This window comes from Calliopsis andreniformis, chromosome 3, assembly GCF_051401765.1.
Source record: "Calliopsis andreniformis isolate RMS-2024a chromosome 3, iyCalAndr_principal, whole genome shotgun sequence".
NCBI lineage: Eukaryota > Metazoa > Arthropoda > Insecta > Hymenoptera > Andrenidae > Calliopsis > Calliopsis andreniformis.
The window spans coordinates 15,978,653-15,997,826 of NC_135064.1; the positions used below are offsets into that span (position 1 = coordinate 15,978,653).

General features: G+C 37.2%; 2 protein-coding genes across 2 annotated transcripts; both read right to left on the reverse strand.

Annotated features, from left to right (window-relative positions):
• Positions 1-302: 302 nt before the first annotated feature.
• Def1 (defensin 1) lies at positions 303-1,434 on the reverse strand. The gene is made up of 3 exons (XM_076392946.1): positions 1,316-1,434; positions 836-1,016; positions 303-484 (listed from the first exon to the last, which is right to left on the reverse strand). Exons 1-3 carry the CDS (start codon positions 1,383-1,385, stop codon positions 445-447), a joined length of 291 nt encoding a protein of 96 aa, XP_076249061.1. The 5' UTR covers positions 1,386-1,434; the 3' UTR covers positions 303-444.
• Positions 1,435-5,423: 3,989 nt separating this feature from the next.
• Positions 5,424-18,941, reverse strand: Cat (catalase). The gene is made up of 8 exons (XM_076393414.1): positions 18,712-18,941; positions 11,727-11,901; positions 10,555-10,696; positions 8,428-8,578; positions 7,539-7,718; positions 6,811-7,002; positions 6,158-6,394; positions 5,424-5,932 (listed from the first exon to the last, which is right to left on the reverse strand). Exons 1-8 carry the CDS (start codon positions 18,772-18,774, stop codon positions 5,531-5,533), a joined length of 1,542 nt encoding a protein of 513 aa, XP_076249529.1. The 5' UTR covers positions 18,775-18,941; the 3' UTR covers positions 5,424-5,530.
• Positions 18,942-19,174: the final 233 nt, after the last annotated feature.

Genomic DNA, 19,174 nt, shown 5'->3' on the forward strand with positions numbered 1-19,174 from the left:
TTGCGAAAGCTCGCACGGGATTCGCGGGAACAACGCGGACAGAGAACTTGTTAACGAATGAAAATTCCATTTCTCGTGTCGGGAGCTTCTCAATTAGAAAGGGACTGCGTGACCCAGCGGGTCTGGGATCGTTAGTTTCACCGAGATATGTACGTGGAACAAGGGTGATCATTCAGAAACAGACTTTCTATGGGTCTAATCTCATTTATTTCAAACTTAAAATCTATACAAAAGACCGTCGTTACGCGTATCGTTAAGTAAGATGGATTTCAGTGAGCACGAAATCCAGAGAATTTTCGACGAAACATAGGGAATCCATTGTAGAGGTATATCAGAAACGTATTGCAGAGGATTTTTATGTTCGCTGGGGAACTGTAGTCAGTCTTGTTCATGTTATGTAGAAAATTCCATCGGATCGACCCTAGGACGTGTGAAGGGTTCAATTTAGCCGAAACGCTTATCCCAGAGCTCCTTGAAAGTTGTTCTGAAAGGAGAAAAATGGTTCAATATATTTATGTATACGTGAGCCAATAAATTTTTAAGATTCTAAAGAGATTTCCGCCACCTTTTTCTTTTCCAATATTAACGACTTAAAAATCTCAAGGGGGTACTCAAAGTCTTTACTATAATTTTAGAACTTCTGTACTTATTTCGAAGTCTGTGCCTAACTATGCTATTGTGATTGAGTTCTATACTCAATTTAAAGTTCAATTCTTGAGTGTAGAATTACAATTCCCTTTATCGTGTACTTTTCGTGCGTGTGTGCTTAATTTCATATATTCAAGAAAATTGGAATATATCTGATCGAAGGGGATCAATGTGAGGGATTACGTACTTGCGGCAAACGCAGACACCATTTTCGCAGCGACCACCAGCTTTGCCCATGCTGAGACAGTTGGCAGCGCAAGCACTGTGCTCAGCGATTCCCTTGAAGGAGAGAAGGTCGCAGGTCACTCGTCTTTGTCTAACGGCACGTTCTTCTTGGACATCCAACACGAGAGGTTCAAACTCTTCATCTGAAATTCATACGAAAATTTTACCTCGTTCCTCCCTTTAACCGCTAATCAAAACTTTTGGGGGAAGTGAAGTAAAAAATGTCCCACCCTTGTTTTTTTACTCGCAGCTAGGGAATCAATCAGAGCATATTTTAAATATACACATATTTTACGTATACACAGTGCTTGCAGAATCAAATTTAAATATTATTAAATAATATTGGCGATAGACCATGTACGCAATGAGAAAATATATTGGAGAGTTATCAAGAAAAATTGTGAATATTGAAATATTTTGATTTGATTAAAATTTGAATTACCTAAAGGTGCAGCCATGGTAGCGGCTGCAGCTACGAGAAGAAAAGCAGCGAGAAGGTATACTTTGACCATCTTGGCTCTCTGGGAGGTTTCCAATAGTTCTGAACTCAGGAAATGGACTGAGAGATGACTGATGATCGACAGGAGGCTCGTTGAGTTTATATACGGACATCTAGCCGCATCGCTGTGTCAGGGTAAGTCCCTAATAAATATATGTACAGCTGCGTTTCTATAGACGTATTCTCTTCCTCGTCGGTTTGAACAATGAAGCAAGTTTGTATTCAAGATACTTACTGATAAACGATACGTCAGTTTCAATATTTCCATTTCGATTCGAGGTCAAACTTAGACAAGCCAGAGATAGGACACATAAATTAAACAAAAGTTGAGATTATTACGTTTATTTACTTGGGAACCATTTATTGAAAGGTATTCTATGATAATATTTATTACACTACATTAGACTAACGCTGGGGCACGTAAAGGGTTAAATACAGCTGAAATGCTTGGCTCAGAACTTCTGCTAATAAGTTGTTCTGAAAGGTGAAGATAGGTAGCATATTAACGTACATATGAAATACTCAATGTTTACGTAAGTCAATCATTTTTTAAGATTTTATAAAAGTGTCTGAAAATATATTATTGCAAATACATTCCCATTACTTTTTCCCCTCTACAAATTATGGAATTTTTAAATGTTCAGATTTTCAAATTTTGAAAGAAGATCAATGTGTGGGAGATTCCGTTAGTATTACAAATGCAGATACCATCTATGCAACGACCACCCATACTTCCTTGCTTGTCAGCACAATAAGCAGTGCAAGCACCATGGGTTACGTTCATGGAAAGAACAAGTTCTTAGGTGAAAATCATCTTCGTCTAACGACACGTTCTCCTTTTTGGGTATTCAACACGAGAGGCTCAAACTCTTCATTTGAAATTCCTACGAATATCTTACCTCATTTCCCTCTTTAATCTGCTAATCAAAACTTATGTTTGACTAAGTGCTCACTACTTAAGGTGGATGAAATCGAAAGCCCACCCCGCATACTGTATAACGTGCATATTTACACATAGTGAAGTACATATTAAAACGAAAAGCTGTGAATATTGATAGGATTAATAAAAATTTCATTTATCTATAGGTGCAGCTATGATAATAGCTGCAACTACGTGGAAAAAGGGAACGAGTATGTACACTTTGACCATTTTGATTCTCGTTGAGGTTTCCAATAGTTCTCATCCAATACTTTCTCATGTATGAGAAAGTATTCCATAATAATATGTATTATGCTTTAATGATAAATCCTGAACCCATCTAGATATGTTTATTTTGCATTCGGTGCGCCTCAAAACTTTAATTAATATTAGTAGAGGTAAAAATGTCTGTATAAAAAGCAATGTGATATCATTTTTACCAATACTGAACACAATATTAGATGTACTAGATCATCAAAATATTTTTATAACTATACTTCTCAATTTTTTAGAAATGTTTTGGACGACGTGTATCTGTCACTGTAGTGGTTTTTCGATATTTATTGTGACTTTTTCAATTTCCAGTGACAGTATATTTTATTTGATCATCCAATATGTTTCCTGAACCACCTTTGTTATATTCTCGGTTATTCAATTTGAAGTGCAGTCAGGAAATTGCAATAATTAAACAAAGTTGACCCTTGACATATGCAACTAGTCATACATTGCCGTACAGATCAACAATCGCATAAGTGTCAAGTACTTCCCCGCAACTTTGTCTCTCGGTTTTCCCAACATGCATACTGCATGCTGTTACTGTCTTCATATGATACTGTTATCTACATTTATAAAACAATCTTTTTTAGGTGTATATTTCCTGCATTTTATTACGCACGTACTACAAATTAAGTTGATTAATTCTAGCTATTATTCATTTCTTGTAACCACAATCACCAATGATTTACGTAATCGCTTTTCACAGAAGTAGTCAAAGTGACAAATTTTGAAAGAAATGGAAAAATTTGTTCACATTTTCTCTTTCATTAGCGGTAGAATATAATTTCAACCTTTACTACTTATATTCCTATTCTTTTCCTAAGAAGCTTACCATTTCCAAATTTCGTGACATACACAAATTGCGATGCCTCATCCATAATCCTATACGAAAGCTATTCAACATAACTCTGTCTCCCCAGAAACACACACGCTAAGCCGAAAAATAACGCAACACGTGCATATATATAATTCCGCAAAACAATCGATTCTTTTTCATTTTATTTATTCTCCGCTTTCCAAATACCTGCGCATGAAAGGTATAAACGCTGACAAATAGAGGCGACCGTGAACGTTTGTCTTTCCGCTATTCTACATAAACCGCGAGATTGTCGGGGAACGCCCCTCTATATCTGAGCAAACATTTCGCGCCTCGAAGTCGCGCGTACTCTCGTTCTCCTACGCTTAATTGATCCTGTCGCGCCTGCACACGGTTGCATCTTCTGTAAACGGAACTCGAATACCATCGAGATTCAAAGCACGCGTGGACTTCCCCTGGCAGAGATAACCCGAAGGGTTACTGACGCCGATCATAGCGAGCGTTTTCTCGTCGACGTTTCCACTGAGGACAGGGGAAACGCGTTCCCGTATTGAGTTTCGTTTAGTCGCGGTTCCTTGCCGCCAGACACTGGTGACGCACCAAGATTGAATAGCAACAGTGATCAATAGGAGCGGCTCGTCGCGCTAATTAATTTTTAATAATCGATCGCTCGTTTAATGTGACTCGGGGGAGTGCGAGGCTGGACCTTGGATAGAATGTACATATTCATGTTTAGTGAGTTCTTGCTCTGTTTCGAGGTGTTTTAACTAGAGATGTTAGAGAGTCCAAGTTTTTTTAGAAGTTCTAAGCTGTGTCTTGGATACGATGTACGTATTCATGTTTATTGAGTTCTTGCTCTGTTTAGAGGCGTTTTAACTAGAAGTTAGAGAGTCCAAGTTTTTTTAGAATGTCTAAACTGGGTCTTGGATACAATGTACATATTCATGTTTATTGAGTTCTTGTTTTGCTTCGAGGCGTTTTAACTAGAAGTTAGAGAGTCCAAGTTTTACCTTTTAGACATTGTGAAATATTCTTTTGGAAGGTAATAGTGCATGTACAAGATGTAACAAGTATAGCCTTCAGTATTTTAAGAGGTGGTAGGGAATGCAATTTGGAATATCATGTAAGAACAATCTTTTATATAGGATGAATTTTTTAGTTTTGTAGATTTTCGTGTTATTAAAAACGGAGATATTTAGATGGCCTGCTTCAGCCTGGACACTCTGTATATCAGTACCTCTTCTCATTATTATTTATACCTAATAATTTATGGATAGTAACAAAAGTTTACAAAATACTATGTTACAACAATTCTTAGGGATTTATAAGTCAGTTTACGAATCCACGTGCCAGTGTATTTTCTGAAGGCATTTGTGTCAATGTACAGCGCACATCTGTGCTTTGTGTGTTTTCCTGTTCAGAACATCGACGATTGTGAACGCAAATTGCGAAAGACAGATCGTTCAATAGCACTTGTACAATAATACTATTTTACTGCCAGGCTCTAACATATTTTGTAATTTTACATACACGTAAATCTGTTTCTACAAACACATACATCGCTCACGTGCCCCCAGTTCAACTCAGTTCACTCTGCAATAAACTGAAACTACGTAATACTAGATATAATAAAAATGAGCAAATTTGAAACTCAAGTAATATTCGACTATTAATACCATCATTTTACCAGGATACAATAACGAGTAATTACTACTTTATTCATTAGCTCAGACGTCATTCACTATCCTTCTCCTGAAGCTTCTGCTTCATCTAACGTTCCAGAATTTGTAATCATTTGTACCTGTTAAACGCGACACGACGTTAAATCATAGAGTACGATATTTAAAGCGTTATTCTCCTTCAAGAGAAATAATTACAGTTCTAATTACAACTCCCTGTAGAGCGATACAAGAGGCAGTGCCTTACAAGCAATTTTCTCGTGTAATCAATTCATGTTCTTCATGGTATCGTTATCTCAAATGCACATAAATCCAGCAGAAGCCATCGCTGTTATCATTTACAGAATATCGAACAAGAAATTCTAACCAAAAGTAATAATCTTTATTCGTGTAAAATGTGTAACAATCACATGATGGTACGTATCTAAGGTGCGATAATATTAATTACAATGGAAAATAATATTGCTTCACAAGCTGGCGGTCTTGCCGAACACGTTAATCTTGATTCCAGACTTGCAGAGGCCATCAGTTAGCCTTTTACCAAGCTCGGGGTCCACTTCCGTGAAGTTCTTCACCGCTCTTTCGATGATGAAATTCGATGCGTTGCGAAGATGGTTGACTATGTTGTCCACCAGCCTCGACTTCGCGTTAGCGTCGAGGACCTTTCTCCAGAAGATGGTTGCCTGTCCAAAGTCGTCCTCGTTCTCGGGCTCATAGCGGTCCACGTCGCCGCTCACATGGAAACTTGGAGAACGAACGGCTGGGCATTCCTTAGGGCCGCAGAAGCTATTGGGAAAGTAGTTGGGTGCTCCATCTTGGTTGTACAGCTGCATCAGTCCGTCTCGTTGGTAGTTCATCGCCGAGATTGTCTGAAAGATGACGCAGTTGTTAATTGGTGGAGGATGAATTTTGGAGTTTGGAGGGGAACTTCAGGAAATTAAGGAAATGGGAAAAGTCTATGAACTGAAAGTCGAAGTTTAATTGATGCAGAAAATGAAAATGCAGTGGTAGGGGAATTAGAGTGAGTGGCTCATTGCTTTTATCATAGAACCTATGAGAAATCAGCACAGGAACGTAAAGAAAGGTGAAATTACCTTGTACGGACAGTTGACTGGTAACTGAAGATGATTCGGGCCAAGGCGATGCCTGTGAGTGTCGCCGTAAGCGAACAGTCGGCCCTGTAGCATTTTGTCAGGGCTTGGTTCAATACCGGGTACCATGTGAGCCGGATCGAAGGCTATTTGCTCCACGTCAGCGAAGTAATTTTCAGGATTTCGGTCCAACACCAGCTTACCAACAGGGATGAGCGGGAATTCGTCGTGCGGCCATACCTGTTCAATTTACAAGGGACCACTCCTTTAATCACACTTCCACACACTTAGAAATTCTTGAGAATTTTAATCGATACTATTGCTTAGAATTCGACACAGAACACCTTAAATTCAACCCTTTCTAAGTTTTTGAAACACTTGTCAGTTGCTTCTACCTAGATTTCCTGCTTTACAAGTTATACAAAGCTTCTACTATCGATTTTTATAGTATTCTACGCCACTAATAAATATTGTAACTCCATAGAGCTGTAATTCTATAGGAAAAGCAGAGCTCGTTAATTATTGATTGTCATTTAGGAATTCAGCGCTGCTTTTTCCTCGTTGAATTTGCTTTTCGCAGAGTATGCATAAAATTTAAATGTAATCATCCTAGCTAGCAGGTCGTAATAGAAACTTTGGTGGTAGCTATTCGTTACCTTGGTCAAGTCGAATGGATTCCATCTGAAGGTCTTCGCTTGGCTCTGAGTCATAACTTGAATGGAGAACGACCAGGTCGGGTACCGGTGGGTAGCGATTGCATTATAAAGGTCCCTGATAGAGTAATCTGGATCAGAAGCGCTCAATTCGGTTGCTTGTTCGGCTGGAAGGTTCTTGATTCCTTGGTCGGTCTGCGCGAAAGAATATTGTTGAAATGACTTGACGGTAATCCCGAAAGAAAAGACAATATTTCAATCAATTTTCGCTTATATTTGTACACCAATATTGGACGTACCAATGTTGGCAATGTGATCGATTTTACGAAATAATATCAGCGAAATGGAACCTAATGAAACTTGCTACACCCATCAAATATTATAAAGTGTATTTATCTTTCAGTAGTTTCTAGATTTTCTTATATTATATGGATTGTGTATCTTTTGGAACTTTGGCATTTTCCATAACAGCATAAAGACCTGCATAAGCTGTTTAATCATAAATATAGATATTTATTTTGAGTAAAAAATGACTAAAATCAGTAAGATACGTATATTTTAGATAAGTATATTTTTGTGAAGATCTTTCATTTCATTGGTACTTCTACAGTTTCTTCATCTACTCTCTAACTATTCAAGACCTAGCTGAGTCAATCATTCCAAGTAGCCTACAAGTTGAGTCCTCTATTAGATCTTGTAGGACGTCGACTGCGTCGCAGTAGAAACCTTACCTTGTAGTGAAATTTACACCAGACCATCTCGTCTCGGTCGTTCACGAGTTTGAACGTGTGGGAACCGTAACCGTTCATGTGACGATAACCATCGGGAATACCACGATCTCCAAACAGGAACATGACCTGGTGCGTCGACTCTGGTCTTAGAGAAATGAAGTCCCAGAACATGTCGGCGTCCTGTGCAAGACAATTCAATTAACACGTCGTTCAGAGTGGCGCACGATAATTAGGGAACACTGGATACAGTGCACGGTAGAACGATAATAGAGTTGCTCCCGTAACGATCGCGTAAACGCGCAATTATGCGACTTTCAATGAGAAAGGTCCGCTCAGTGAAGCAACACGAAACTATTAAAAGGCTTCTGGTATTCAATTTTTTTCTAATTCGTTACAAGTCCGCGTAATATTGAACCATGAAGGCAGCTTATCTACTTCAACGATCAAAACAAAAGCCACAAAAGTCTGTAAAACATTCATAGACCAGTTATCGATTCTTAACTATGGACACACAGTTTCGAAATAGGAATACTTCAATTGAAACCTGTTGGTATTAAATATTTGCAAAATCAATATCTCGTGAATTTTTATACATACTGTCAGCCAAAGGTATAGAACCACACCCATACAGTCAGTAAAAGAATACAAATTATTTGCTAGAAATTTAATACATAAGACGAAAGATATAACAATAAAAAGGCCACTATATCAAATATAGAAAATGGCTACAAGGATTAGTCCATATTATTTAGATAATAGAATAGAAAATAATAGAAAGTCAGTTGGTTCCACACTGTTGGCTGATACAGTAGAAGGATAAAACCGAGGAATGAAAGTATTAATAAAAATCGAAATTTGACTCAATGGCAACGATTAAGGGTCAACATGCCTTGAGATGGGTAACAGGGTTCCTCTTCTGCGTGTGAATAAAGCTAGGGAAAAAAAGTGGATCCTTGATGAAGAAGATAGGCGTGTTGTTGCCGACCAGGTCCCAGATGCCCTCCTCGGTGTAGAATTTAACCGCGAAACCGCGGGGATCCCTGCGAATAAAAATAAAAATAAGAATTATTCGAGGGGGGACAAACGGCCCCAGGGCGTATCGTTTTGGCGTCGATCGAAATGCTCTGCTCGGCGGCGATAAACGGTCCGTTCCACACGCGAACTCGCGTTCCAATTGCACACCGGCGAAACAACAAATTGAGTCATCCATTATAAACGCAACGCAAGAGAGAAAAAAGGACCAGTTCAATCGCGTGATTCATTGGAAATCGTTGCGCCGACAATTTCGAAAAAAAAAAGAAAAGAAGAAAAAAAAGCGAAGTCTTTCGACAGGCCACGGGGCCTGTGCGCATGGTTGATCGATCGATCTCGCAAGGACGATCTGCTCATTCGCGTTTCTGCTCGCTTTTTCCCGCGTTTTTCCATTCGACTAAGTCGCCTAATTTGAACAGAAGGAGCAGCGATCCGAGCGTTTACATTGCTTCCGGCACGTGCGTACCCCGAATCGTCAGGATCATTGACTTTTTTTGTCCCAATTATGGTTGTAACTCGTGCCAGTTGTGCTTCGAAAGCGCAACATTTTTACCGCTGAATTGCCAATGATCAACCATTTGCACTGGAATGATGTACTGCGTACATATGTATGGTCATGTTTTTCTGCATCGCGGATCGTAAAAACCGTGATGCGTGTGCTTTCTGTTTACGACGATTTGAAACGACGTCCCACGCTCATTAGCATGGATGTCATCGTGTTCTTTTTGCCAACTATACCATACATTTATATAGAGATTTGCTACTAATCGGAGATGTACAGCGATTCATTAAATGTTCGCGCATTCCATATGCATCGCTAATTTTCTGTTTCATCTATAAATGCTACAGCTTTCAAATGTTACAGCGAGTAAGAAAAAAAAATGCGAAAGCTTGTTTCCTTCCAGCGATCTACAAATGAGATATTAATGTGCTTCCATTGTTACAACATTTTATTTTATATCTCGTTCGAGTTACACGCTACGCGGTGCATGAATATTCAACGAACAGCGAATCAGATGTCCCTCAAACTTATCGAGCCAGACTTTTAAATGGTTCAATTTCGAATGGCAGTCGTATCCGTCACGTGTTCCCGTGTTTCGTTCGATTATTTGCTGTACGAGAGACCGGACGCAGTATTCGAATTTATTTTACTGTCGTAAAACTGAAACACGAGCCATAAAGAGCGTACCGCAGTGGTCGTCAGTGTCATACTCGTCTTCCTTGATTTATATTTTTCAATTTTGCTAGTCGTATGGAGAACTATCTAATATTGTTCGCTGATATCGTTAATCTCGTATTTTATCGATTACAGTATTAGCTTGATTTTCTGTTTTTTTCTTCTCGTTACTATGATATACTAAATATCAATAAATACTGTGGTTTCATGTTGATTTATGGTTTTACTATAGTCTATTGAAGTTGAGATAAAATTTTATGGCATTTTGTTCATTGTAGCTCATTGGAGTTAGGAGGAACATCTTCGATGAAATTTCTTCAGATTTTTATCAACTTTGATAGGATATATCTGGAGGTCATATAATGGCATCCTGTAAAAGATTTTGCACCAATGCGAACTTTGCACACTTTTCAACTACAACTTGCACTTGGAATTTTTAAATTAGGTTGTTATCAATAAGTAACAATATGACTTTAAGATATATTCTACAAAATTTCATAAAAGTCCTAGGGATCTCATCGACGAGTCACTTTGTGCCACAATATTTAGGATATAAAAATATAGAGAAAAATAAACAAGCCTGAACGACCACTTTACTTTATCTCAGCTGTATTAATCGATTCATCAACTGCATTAAATATGTATGTGCAGTGTCGAGCAAGGACTCACGACTTATAGGATAAATCAGTTTAACGTACAATCCACTCTGTAAGACTTGGACTCTTATTTTGTAACTGATCGTGCACTTATAAATTTCAATGAGGAAAACTAGATCTCCATTCAGTTTATTAAAAGTTTTACAATTACCTGACTGTGTCTGCTGAACCCATCTCACCACCCACGGTCGAGAATCTCACGGCGACGGGTGTTCGTTTTCCAATCTTGGAGAAAACCTTCGCCTTACAATATTGCGTGATGTCGTTGGTGACTTCGAAGTAACCGAATGCACCTGGGAAAGGTCGAATGAAAAAAAGTAATAGTTAGAAACAAGGAGATTATGGGGCTTTCGAGTTGATGGAATATTCAAAACGTTCCATGTAGATTTTCTCGATATTATCAGAAAGAGAGCTTATTTAGTATACATTGCAGTATACTACCGTAGAATTCTACGAGAAATTAAGTTGACCATAAATTATTATCGAAATTTTTAACCAACACTGTTTAACTTATTTTTTACTGCTCAATTAAAATAATCGCTCAATTAAAATAGTTATCTAATACATTTTCAAATTATCGTTATTTTTACCTGTCGCATGTCTATTACAAAAGTGACGAAACCCAAAAAGTATGTTTTTGAGAGGAAGGAAAAAATTATATATGAGTTTTGGAAAAAATTATTTATGAAATGTAACTTAAAAATCACGTTTCTTCAGTTGTGCCACTTTGAAAGTATACGTTGCGATATGATTAGTTATCATTGAACTGCGAATATTTATGCAAATTCTTATTTTCGTAAATACATTTAAAAAAGTGGACCCTAAGTAAAGATTCGCGTTAGCCATCAAGTACTGTAAAATGTACTTAACTTTGGATATTTAGTGCATTTTTGCGTATTATATGAACTCCGTATATATTAGTTTATTAAAATTTCCCATAAATACATAAAGATCGGCAGTCGAGTTATCATGTACACATCATGTATTTCTTAAAAGGGTAAAGTCAGTTTCGAGCTATCAGCTGCGAGAAGTCAACGCTCTGTCAGCACGTGACCAGTCGCACGAATTCGCTAACTCGTCCTAACTCGATGGGAATAACGCTTAAATAGTTCCTGTTCTCGATAAGTCCCTCTTATTTCTCTTGCTCCCGATTTGCCCTCTGTTTCGCGCGATACGGAGAAAATTCCCGCAACGGGAACAAATCCCGACATCAACTGATATTTCCTCCGACGCAGAAAATCCCCAAACGGCCGAGAAATCTTTTCCGGTCTGTGATACAGTAAATAGCCTCTAATGCGATTAGAACGTGACGAATGAACGTACCAGCTCCTTTCGCGTGCACCACACGCTCTGGAATCCTTTCCCTGGTGAAGTGGGACATTTCGTCCAGGTAAACGAAATCCTGGATCAACATGGGGCCGCGTGGACCCACGGTTAAACTCGCCTTCTTCTCCGCGATCGGTGTTCCATTTCCGGTTAAGAGCACGGGACAGTCACCCTGTTGAAGGAAATGGCTACATGTAGATGGAATTTGGAATACTTTGTATTACCATCTCACCTTTGCTGTATTTTATTTTTAATATTGTTTAAGTATATTTGTGTCTAAGGTAAATGTCCCAATACCTAAACGTTTAAGATGTCAGATGTCCTAGTAAGTAAACAAGCTAAAACTGTATGTCTTGATATTTTAACTATGAGGTTTCAGTAACTGTGGATACTATTTTATGACACTAGTTTTTATTTTTAATTGCGTTACCTAATATATTAGAATTGATATTAAAATTGGATAAAATTAACGCTATTTTTCAGGTATTGGAACATGGTTAACTGCTGGGATATTGAGCTTAATTGTGAATTATGTATTTAAATTAGTGATCAAGTAAAGAGCTATTTTCGAATTAAAATCTTCTGGAGACCTTAATTTTTCAGATGACCTATAATAACTGTAACTTCTATTGATAAAAGGAATTGAAGACAATCTTCTTAGACTTTTTAATACTCCTGCATTTAGTGTTTGAAATGATTGTGCTTGCTGGGCTGGAATTGAGTTCAATTTACAGAGTGCTTTATTTTGAAAGAATTTCTAGTTGCTTTCATCTATGCTTACGATTTATGCACGACTGGATTGGAAGAGGTACAGCTTATGGTACACAACGAAATTGTGAATTCATTTCAGAAAATAGAAGTGACTTTTAAATCTCAGGGGCACCTGCTCAGATTCAAACTCAACTACTTGCAATATATTGCACCATAATTGACACCGATGATACGTTCTTAGAAGTATATGTAACGAGACGCATAGAGCCTTCACGGTAAAAGAATCGTCAGACCGAATACGAAGTCTACGATGAATAGTCATGCTCCGTAACGCTGCTACCATGTAATGTTTTGCAATCGTTACAATAGTTATCGCCAATAGCATAAGGGCTGAAGAAAATATGGAAATTATACCTACTAATCAATCATCCACGCCTTACCATTAACCTCTAGAAGTAGAGTTTAATGTCTAATTACTGCTATGATATCTATGTAAATGCAAAGAATGACAACCTAGACTTACAAGAGATTGCGCTTAAAATTTGAACAAAATACAATTGCTAAATATTGAAAGTTCTGGTAACTTTGTGTGGACGTATTAAAATTAGTCATCTTCGTATAAAGTGAATATTAGGTGAGGAAGGCAGACAGAAGACATGAGTATTACAATTTCAGGTGGACTCTCTCACCATTTTCCTCGTAGCAAATCCACAACTCTATGCGGACTGAAACTATCCTGATACGCGGCGAGTTTCACCGCCTACCTATATAGCCTCGCGTAATTCCGCAACAACGGATTAGTCAGTGTTAACTTTAATTGTGTCACGCGATTATGGAGTATTTTGTATCGCAAAATGCAATCTGCGCAACGATATCATGCTAATCCCTAACGGTATATTTGGTTGTTGATGCAAAACAAGTCATGTTGATCGGGAACACTACAATCGTCCTTTCAAATTAAAGATTTAAATTCTTTCGAATTCCTATTTGAATTTTGAAATTTTACAAATTTTATCTTATTCAAGGTAAATACACAAACAGTTAGACAGTCAAATATTTTACCCAAAACCAGGAAATAAAATTCGAATAAATTTTGAACCAATTAAAAGTTTACTCGCGTGTATCAGCTTTTCGTTGATGAATTTATTCATTCTTTAACGCTCAAATAAAATTTTTCCCATTTCTAGAGTACAGTTAGATCACAAAGTTTTATTTTACAATTTACTGTAACGATGCATATGAAACAATTTTGTATTTAAATATATATTCATCGTCGACAAACGCACATATAATCACAATTTAAATACTGATTTAAATGTCATGGAAAATGAAGGTTGTTGACTATAATTAACGGTTAATTTTGAAGCTTTACCTATCCCGTATAATTAACGATTGCAATATAAAGATTACATAAATGTAATTGTAAATTAACCATTGAAATAATATATGCTTTATTAACAGAATTCTACTTAAACAGCATTAGATAAAGATCTAAATTTTAAACCGAACGAAATCAGTAAAAGAAAAAACTGAAAGAAATTGAATATTCAAAAATCCTAAATAGCCAAAATTTAAATACAAAATAATTTCACCCATGTTTCTCCTAACACATATTTACAGACGCAAAAACAGTCTCGAAACATATCACGCACACCTATTAAAAATTCACTAGTTTTTAAAACTGATCTAGTTTTCTATCTGCAAAGTAGATCATAATCGTGCTTGACATCGACCAACTTTAAACGACGTTTATCTGATAAAAAGTCCATCTTGCCAACGAACGTAGCCATCAATATTTAACATTTTTCGGGATCGTTCAATCGGATATTTTTGTTTATCGCAAAAATAGTTTATCGCTCGACGGGGACATACTTCGAAATCTCGTTACGGACAATTATCGACGTCCGCCGCTGACAGTCCAGGACACCTAACCGGCAGTTTGCGGTTCGATATATGTATCGCGTGGACTGTGGCGCAATTTCTGCAATTCCGTGGAGAATCGCGGCACGTGTCAATCATTTCGCCCGTTGAATTATTCAACCCAGATAAATAAGAATGACGTAGCCATAGAACAGCAATGATTATAAAAATGCAGTTCGCCTAGTCGCGTGTACAGTCACCGCATAGATAGGTTCCTTAACGAAGCAAACTAACCGCAACGAAAGGAAACGAGTTAATATTTAAACTGGAGCAATAAATCAAGTGCTCCCACCTTTCTGAGGGAGAATGCGCGATAGAACGAGATAAAAGGACGCAAAGTAATATTTTCTAATATGTTTACGTTTCGATAAGCACGAGTAGTCGCTAAAACGAAATTGATGTTCCCCGTTTGTTGGTGCAATATATCAATTGCGTGTCTTCCTTATATAGTAGTATCCTTGAGTTCGAAAGGCGAAGAACTGAACATTTTTAATGGAAATTAATTTTTAATGATGTGTATCTGTTTAGTTCAAGAATTCTTAAACTTCTTTCTACACTTTTGAGAAACATAACTCAATTGAAAACATAGATCAATGTATATCGTTGTTTACGTAACTCAGTTTCGAGATACCAGGGGCTTATCTAATGTGTGCATTCCATTTTAAGAAATTACTTCTGTGATTTCGCTATTAAGCGATTAGGTTGTATCTACTGGTAGCCTGTACGTTTTTCACGGAACAAATTGCCTGGCTTCTTGAAGCCGTGATGGTGTCACGTCGCAGATACCATGGGAATTTATTTCACGACTGGCCTCACGACCAGGATTGTTCTAAAATTAGTTCTCTGGTCTGCTGTGCATCACGTTGCGATATGATATTTTAATATGTTCGCTGCCTCTGTCGAAGCATTATCGATAGCATTTGGTGTTCTGTATGCCCGCCAACGAACGTGTTAAGAGATCGCGTTCATGCATACAATCTTTCTGCAGTGAATCAGTAATACAATTAGAACAGTGGTATAGTCCTTCTTTAGAAAATTGCTCAATTTTTATATTAACGTGCTACATTTTGAGATTTTTTGTGAATTTGGTTGCAACATGTGAATAATTCATTTTTTCATTTGTCTGAAAATAGTAGAAAATATGAATACGCGTGCAGCTGTCGTTAATAACTGTAGTGTTAAGTGCACCGTAGATCTGTTTGAAAAATGACCCAGTTAACGAGCAATTTAACTTCCAATTAATCACACCCAGGTTGTCAAAGACAACTCTCACGTTGTAAACGTAGTCCTGAAATTTTACATCAGGCGATATCGACGAATAAATAAAATAAAAAGTAAGCGAAGATCAACATCGGTGTACGTAGATGCTCAGTGATTATCGACTAAAAATGCAAGTGTGATCTGTAAAAGTTAAACATTCACGGAGTTTTGATATCAGTATTGTTCTTATCTCTACAAAACAATATTATATCTTGGTAACCCTTTGCGGGGCCAGAGTTTGTGATGCTTGAGTAAATGTTGTATGCATGTTTCATTTTTTTATTTGTAACCGAGGAAAAGTGAAGGAAAGTTTAATCGTGATTTGCTTGAGTAACATTTTCGTAGTAGTGATATGGTTCATTATTGCTGTAGAATATACATTATGATTATTGAAGTTGTATCCGATTACTGAATATTTACTTGTCACGATTGATTTGTTTGAGAATCATATGTTAAACCCCATACTATTCAGTGTTATACAAATGTTTGAAGAAGTAATGCACGCTCCCAAAATGTCACATTTCGAGAGTTGACGTTAATTGTAGTACTATTATGAATAATCTAATGTTTCGTAAATATTATTTAATGATTAGCTTTTAATAGAATAGTAATCCATAAAACTCATTTCTCTTTCTGTTTCTTCAAACAAAATTCGCTAGCTCTTTGTTCCATTTTTCAGACACTTCTTTTTTCCTTATATTGCATAGATATATTTTAATTTCTGTGACAATCATTAATATACATGCCATCATCTAATTGATTAATGTTACAATTCTCGTCTCACTTTGACTAAATACATCATAAACAAAATGAGTCGTCAACAGTGAAAATTGCACAAATCGCATCGTTTTATCATTAAGTACTGCTAAGTATTTTTTGCCATTTAAATAGCTTAGATATTCTCTTTTTTTCTACTAAAAAAACCGCGTGTCTTTCTTATCCAAAGTCCTCTTGTCTTCTCTATTATCGCTATCACTGAGTAAACATTATCTATCAGTTTTAAAACACGCAGAAGAGAAAGTCCTTCGGCACGATTAATCGATTCACATAGCAGGAAAACGCAAATACGAGGCATCAAAGATATTCACGGACAAGTCGGCAACAAGCGTTGAGGAGCGAATATCATTAACCCTGCGAATTCGCTATTATTAGCTTTGTTTGCATAACCATTCCAGGCGGATAATACGTATTTCGCGAAACATTTGGTTCACATGTGTGCGTAAGAGATATTCAGATTTACTTGGCCATGCTCTTAGAGGAAAGAAATATATCTTTCTCTCTAAGGCAATGTTATCGCTTAATAAAAATTATAGATAACTAATCGTCGAAAAAGAAATTTGAAAAATATCTCGTATCTGAATTTGCATCAAGACAAATTCACATTACGTGTACAGAAATGTAGAAGACAATAAAAATAGCACGCCTGACCATAATGTTATTACTGTTTCCTTAAACATCATTTCGTAATTGCTTGATACGTTAGTCAGACTTCCAACAAATGTCTACTTAGCAAAGAAAGCGACAAATAGATTTCAAAAATAGCTGCTGCAATGAACGGTGATAAATGGAAAATTTCAGGTTCTAATGAATAGTATGACTAATGAATGCGAATAGTTATCGAGCACCAAGACGAACGATAATGAAGAAATTTAAGCAAGAGCTCCAAAACTATTTTCAGGAGAGAATGGATTACTTTTATCAGCTGAAACCGCAATGTGTTCGAAGTTTAACTTTGACCCAAAATTGGATGGAGAGATGTAAACGTTACTGCATGTTGATGATCTTATATAACTCACTAGAAGACTTAAATCGTTAAGAAATTCGCATCCAAGTTGCATAGCATTTTTAACAAGATCGTTAATGTCATTTTAGATGCAATCACAGTTGTGCCAGTACGATGTACACGTAATCCACAGAAATTCATGATCATTCATAATGACATCTTTCATATTTGTCATCGTATAATCAACAGTGTATTGGTACATTGTTGATACTGACAGAACCTCGTCAATTTGCAGTCAGTCCTTGGACATAATTTGTATTCTCATTCTTCGGGGCTTAGAAAAATATTTCTTGCGTAAATACTTTGTCTTCTCTGATTTCTTTTTTTTTTATTTTATAATGAAATGCAGTAGTATCTGTAGTATTCTGTGAAAATGTATTGTCATGTATGCGTTAAATCGCAGAAATTTATAAGAACCGAATAAAACTTGCAAAGTTGTCACGATTAATTAATTCATTTAAAGCTGATACTTGATACTAGGTATTTGATGGCGGTGACGATTATATTGATTTTAGCCTCAACAATGATTGAAAATACATATAATACGTTTGTAGCTATGTATATTGACAACTATAGATTAGTTTCAACCGTACCTAGAATTATTATAATAACATTAATCCTTCGAGAACGACGTTTGTGCACTATCCAGACTCCCAATTACCATGCGTTATTATCAAATGCATATAGAGTGCATCATGTCACAATTCTATTTAACCGAATTTTTCTAAATATTCTAGCACTAATTATAAACCGCTTTCATACAGTTTACCTCAAAAAACACAGACTTTGTAATCATAAAATTTTCATTTCCATTTACGTAATATTTTTGTAGATGAAAATGCTCCATTCTGGGAAGCTTCATATTCTTGTGACTCAACTTCAGTCATGTATGAAACACAAAGGCTATTTTATAATAATTAACAACCTTACAATCATACCACTGTTACGACTTTCCCACGGAACAAGCAACTACAACAATGCTATTAATACACATCCTTATTACTGTCTTCACACCATAACATTCCTTTTCAACTACACTAAAACTCTACCAAACTACCTCATCCTCGATCATCCAATCACAGATTCTCCAAAAACATTTACCCATTCACCCATCCAACAAGAACCACACATTGTTTTCACCCAGAGTCAGGTGTCAACATCCACTTCCCGCCAATTTGAAGTTCAACCATGACCTACGCCTATTGCGATCTATAGCCACGATCGATAGCCACGAGCAGCTAAAAATAAGAGAACTGGAATCCTAGGCAACTCGTCGCAGTATCGTCACAGAAGCTCACAACAATTTACCTTCAAACTCCTCTTATGCTCGTTCAGCTGCTCAGCAGCAGGATCTCGTCTCATAGCACACATCTCGTCGTCGTCGATCTCTTTCTTGCAACAGTAATTCCTGAACGAAAGCCGATTAAGAGCCAGGGTGGTCAAGATCTTTCTTGTGTGGAACACACTCCTCTGCGTGCCACGTTGCGGACAGCAACTGATCAGCCGCAATAACAACGGACTTTTATCATAGCGGCTAGCCGGCCAGTAGTAAACGCGAAGCGAAACGACGTTGCGTGTCGATGCTTTAGTCGACGAGATCGCCCGAACAACCTGAATAAGGCCCGAGCCTCTCCTCGACATTCTTCGGTGCTGTTCGTCGTATCACGATCGCCTCGACCCTCGCCAATGGATCCTCCTGTACCTCGGTCGCTTTGCCAACAGGTTTAGGCGCTCTTCTTTCTAGGGGGAGAATTAGGCAATCAGGAAATGG

What these genes read in the sequence shown, in the direction of transcription:
- Def1 (XM_076392946.1), bottom strand. Translation starts at nt 1,385, where the DNA reads ATGGTCAAAGTATACCTTCTCGCTGCTTTTCTTCTCGTAGCTGCAGCC. An exon ending in TACCATGGCTGCACCTTTAG is followed by an intron (nt 1,017 to 1,315) that starts GTAATTCAAATT and finishes TATGAATTTCAG; the next exon opens with ATGAAGAGTTTGAACCTCTC. An exon ending in GGTGTCTGCGTTTGCCGCAA is followed by an intron (nt 485 to 835) that starts GTACGTAATCCC and finishes TTCTCCTTTCAG; the next exon opens with AACAACTTTCAAGGAGCTCT.
- Cat (XM_076393414.1), bottom strand. Translation starts at nt 18,774, where the DNA reads ATGTGTGCTATGAGACGAGATCCTGCTGCTGAGCAGCTGAACGAGCAT. An exon ending in AGCATAAGAGGAGTTTGAAG is followed by an intron (nt 11,902 to 18,711) that starts GTAAATTGTTGT and finishes TTCCTTCAACAG; the next exon opens with GGTGACTGTCCCGTGCTCTT. An exon ending in CAGTCAACTGTCCGTACAAG is followed by an intron (nt 5,933 to 6,157) that starts GTAATTTCACCT and finishes GTCATCTTTCAG; the next exon opens with ACAATCTCGGCGATGAACTA.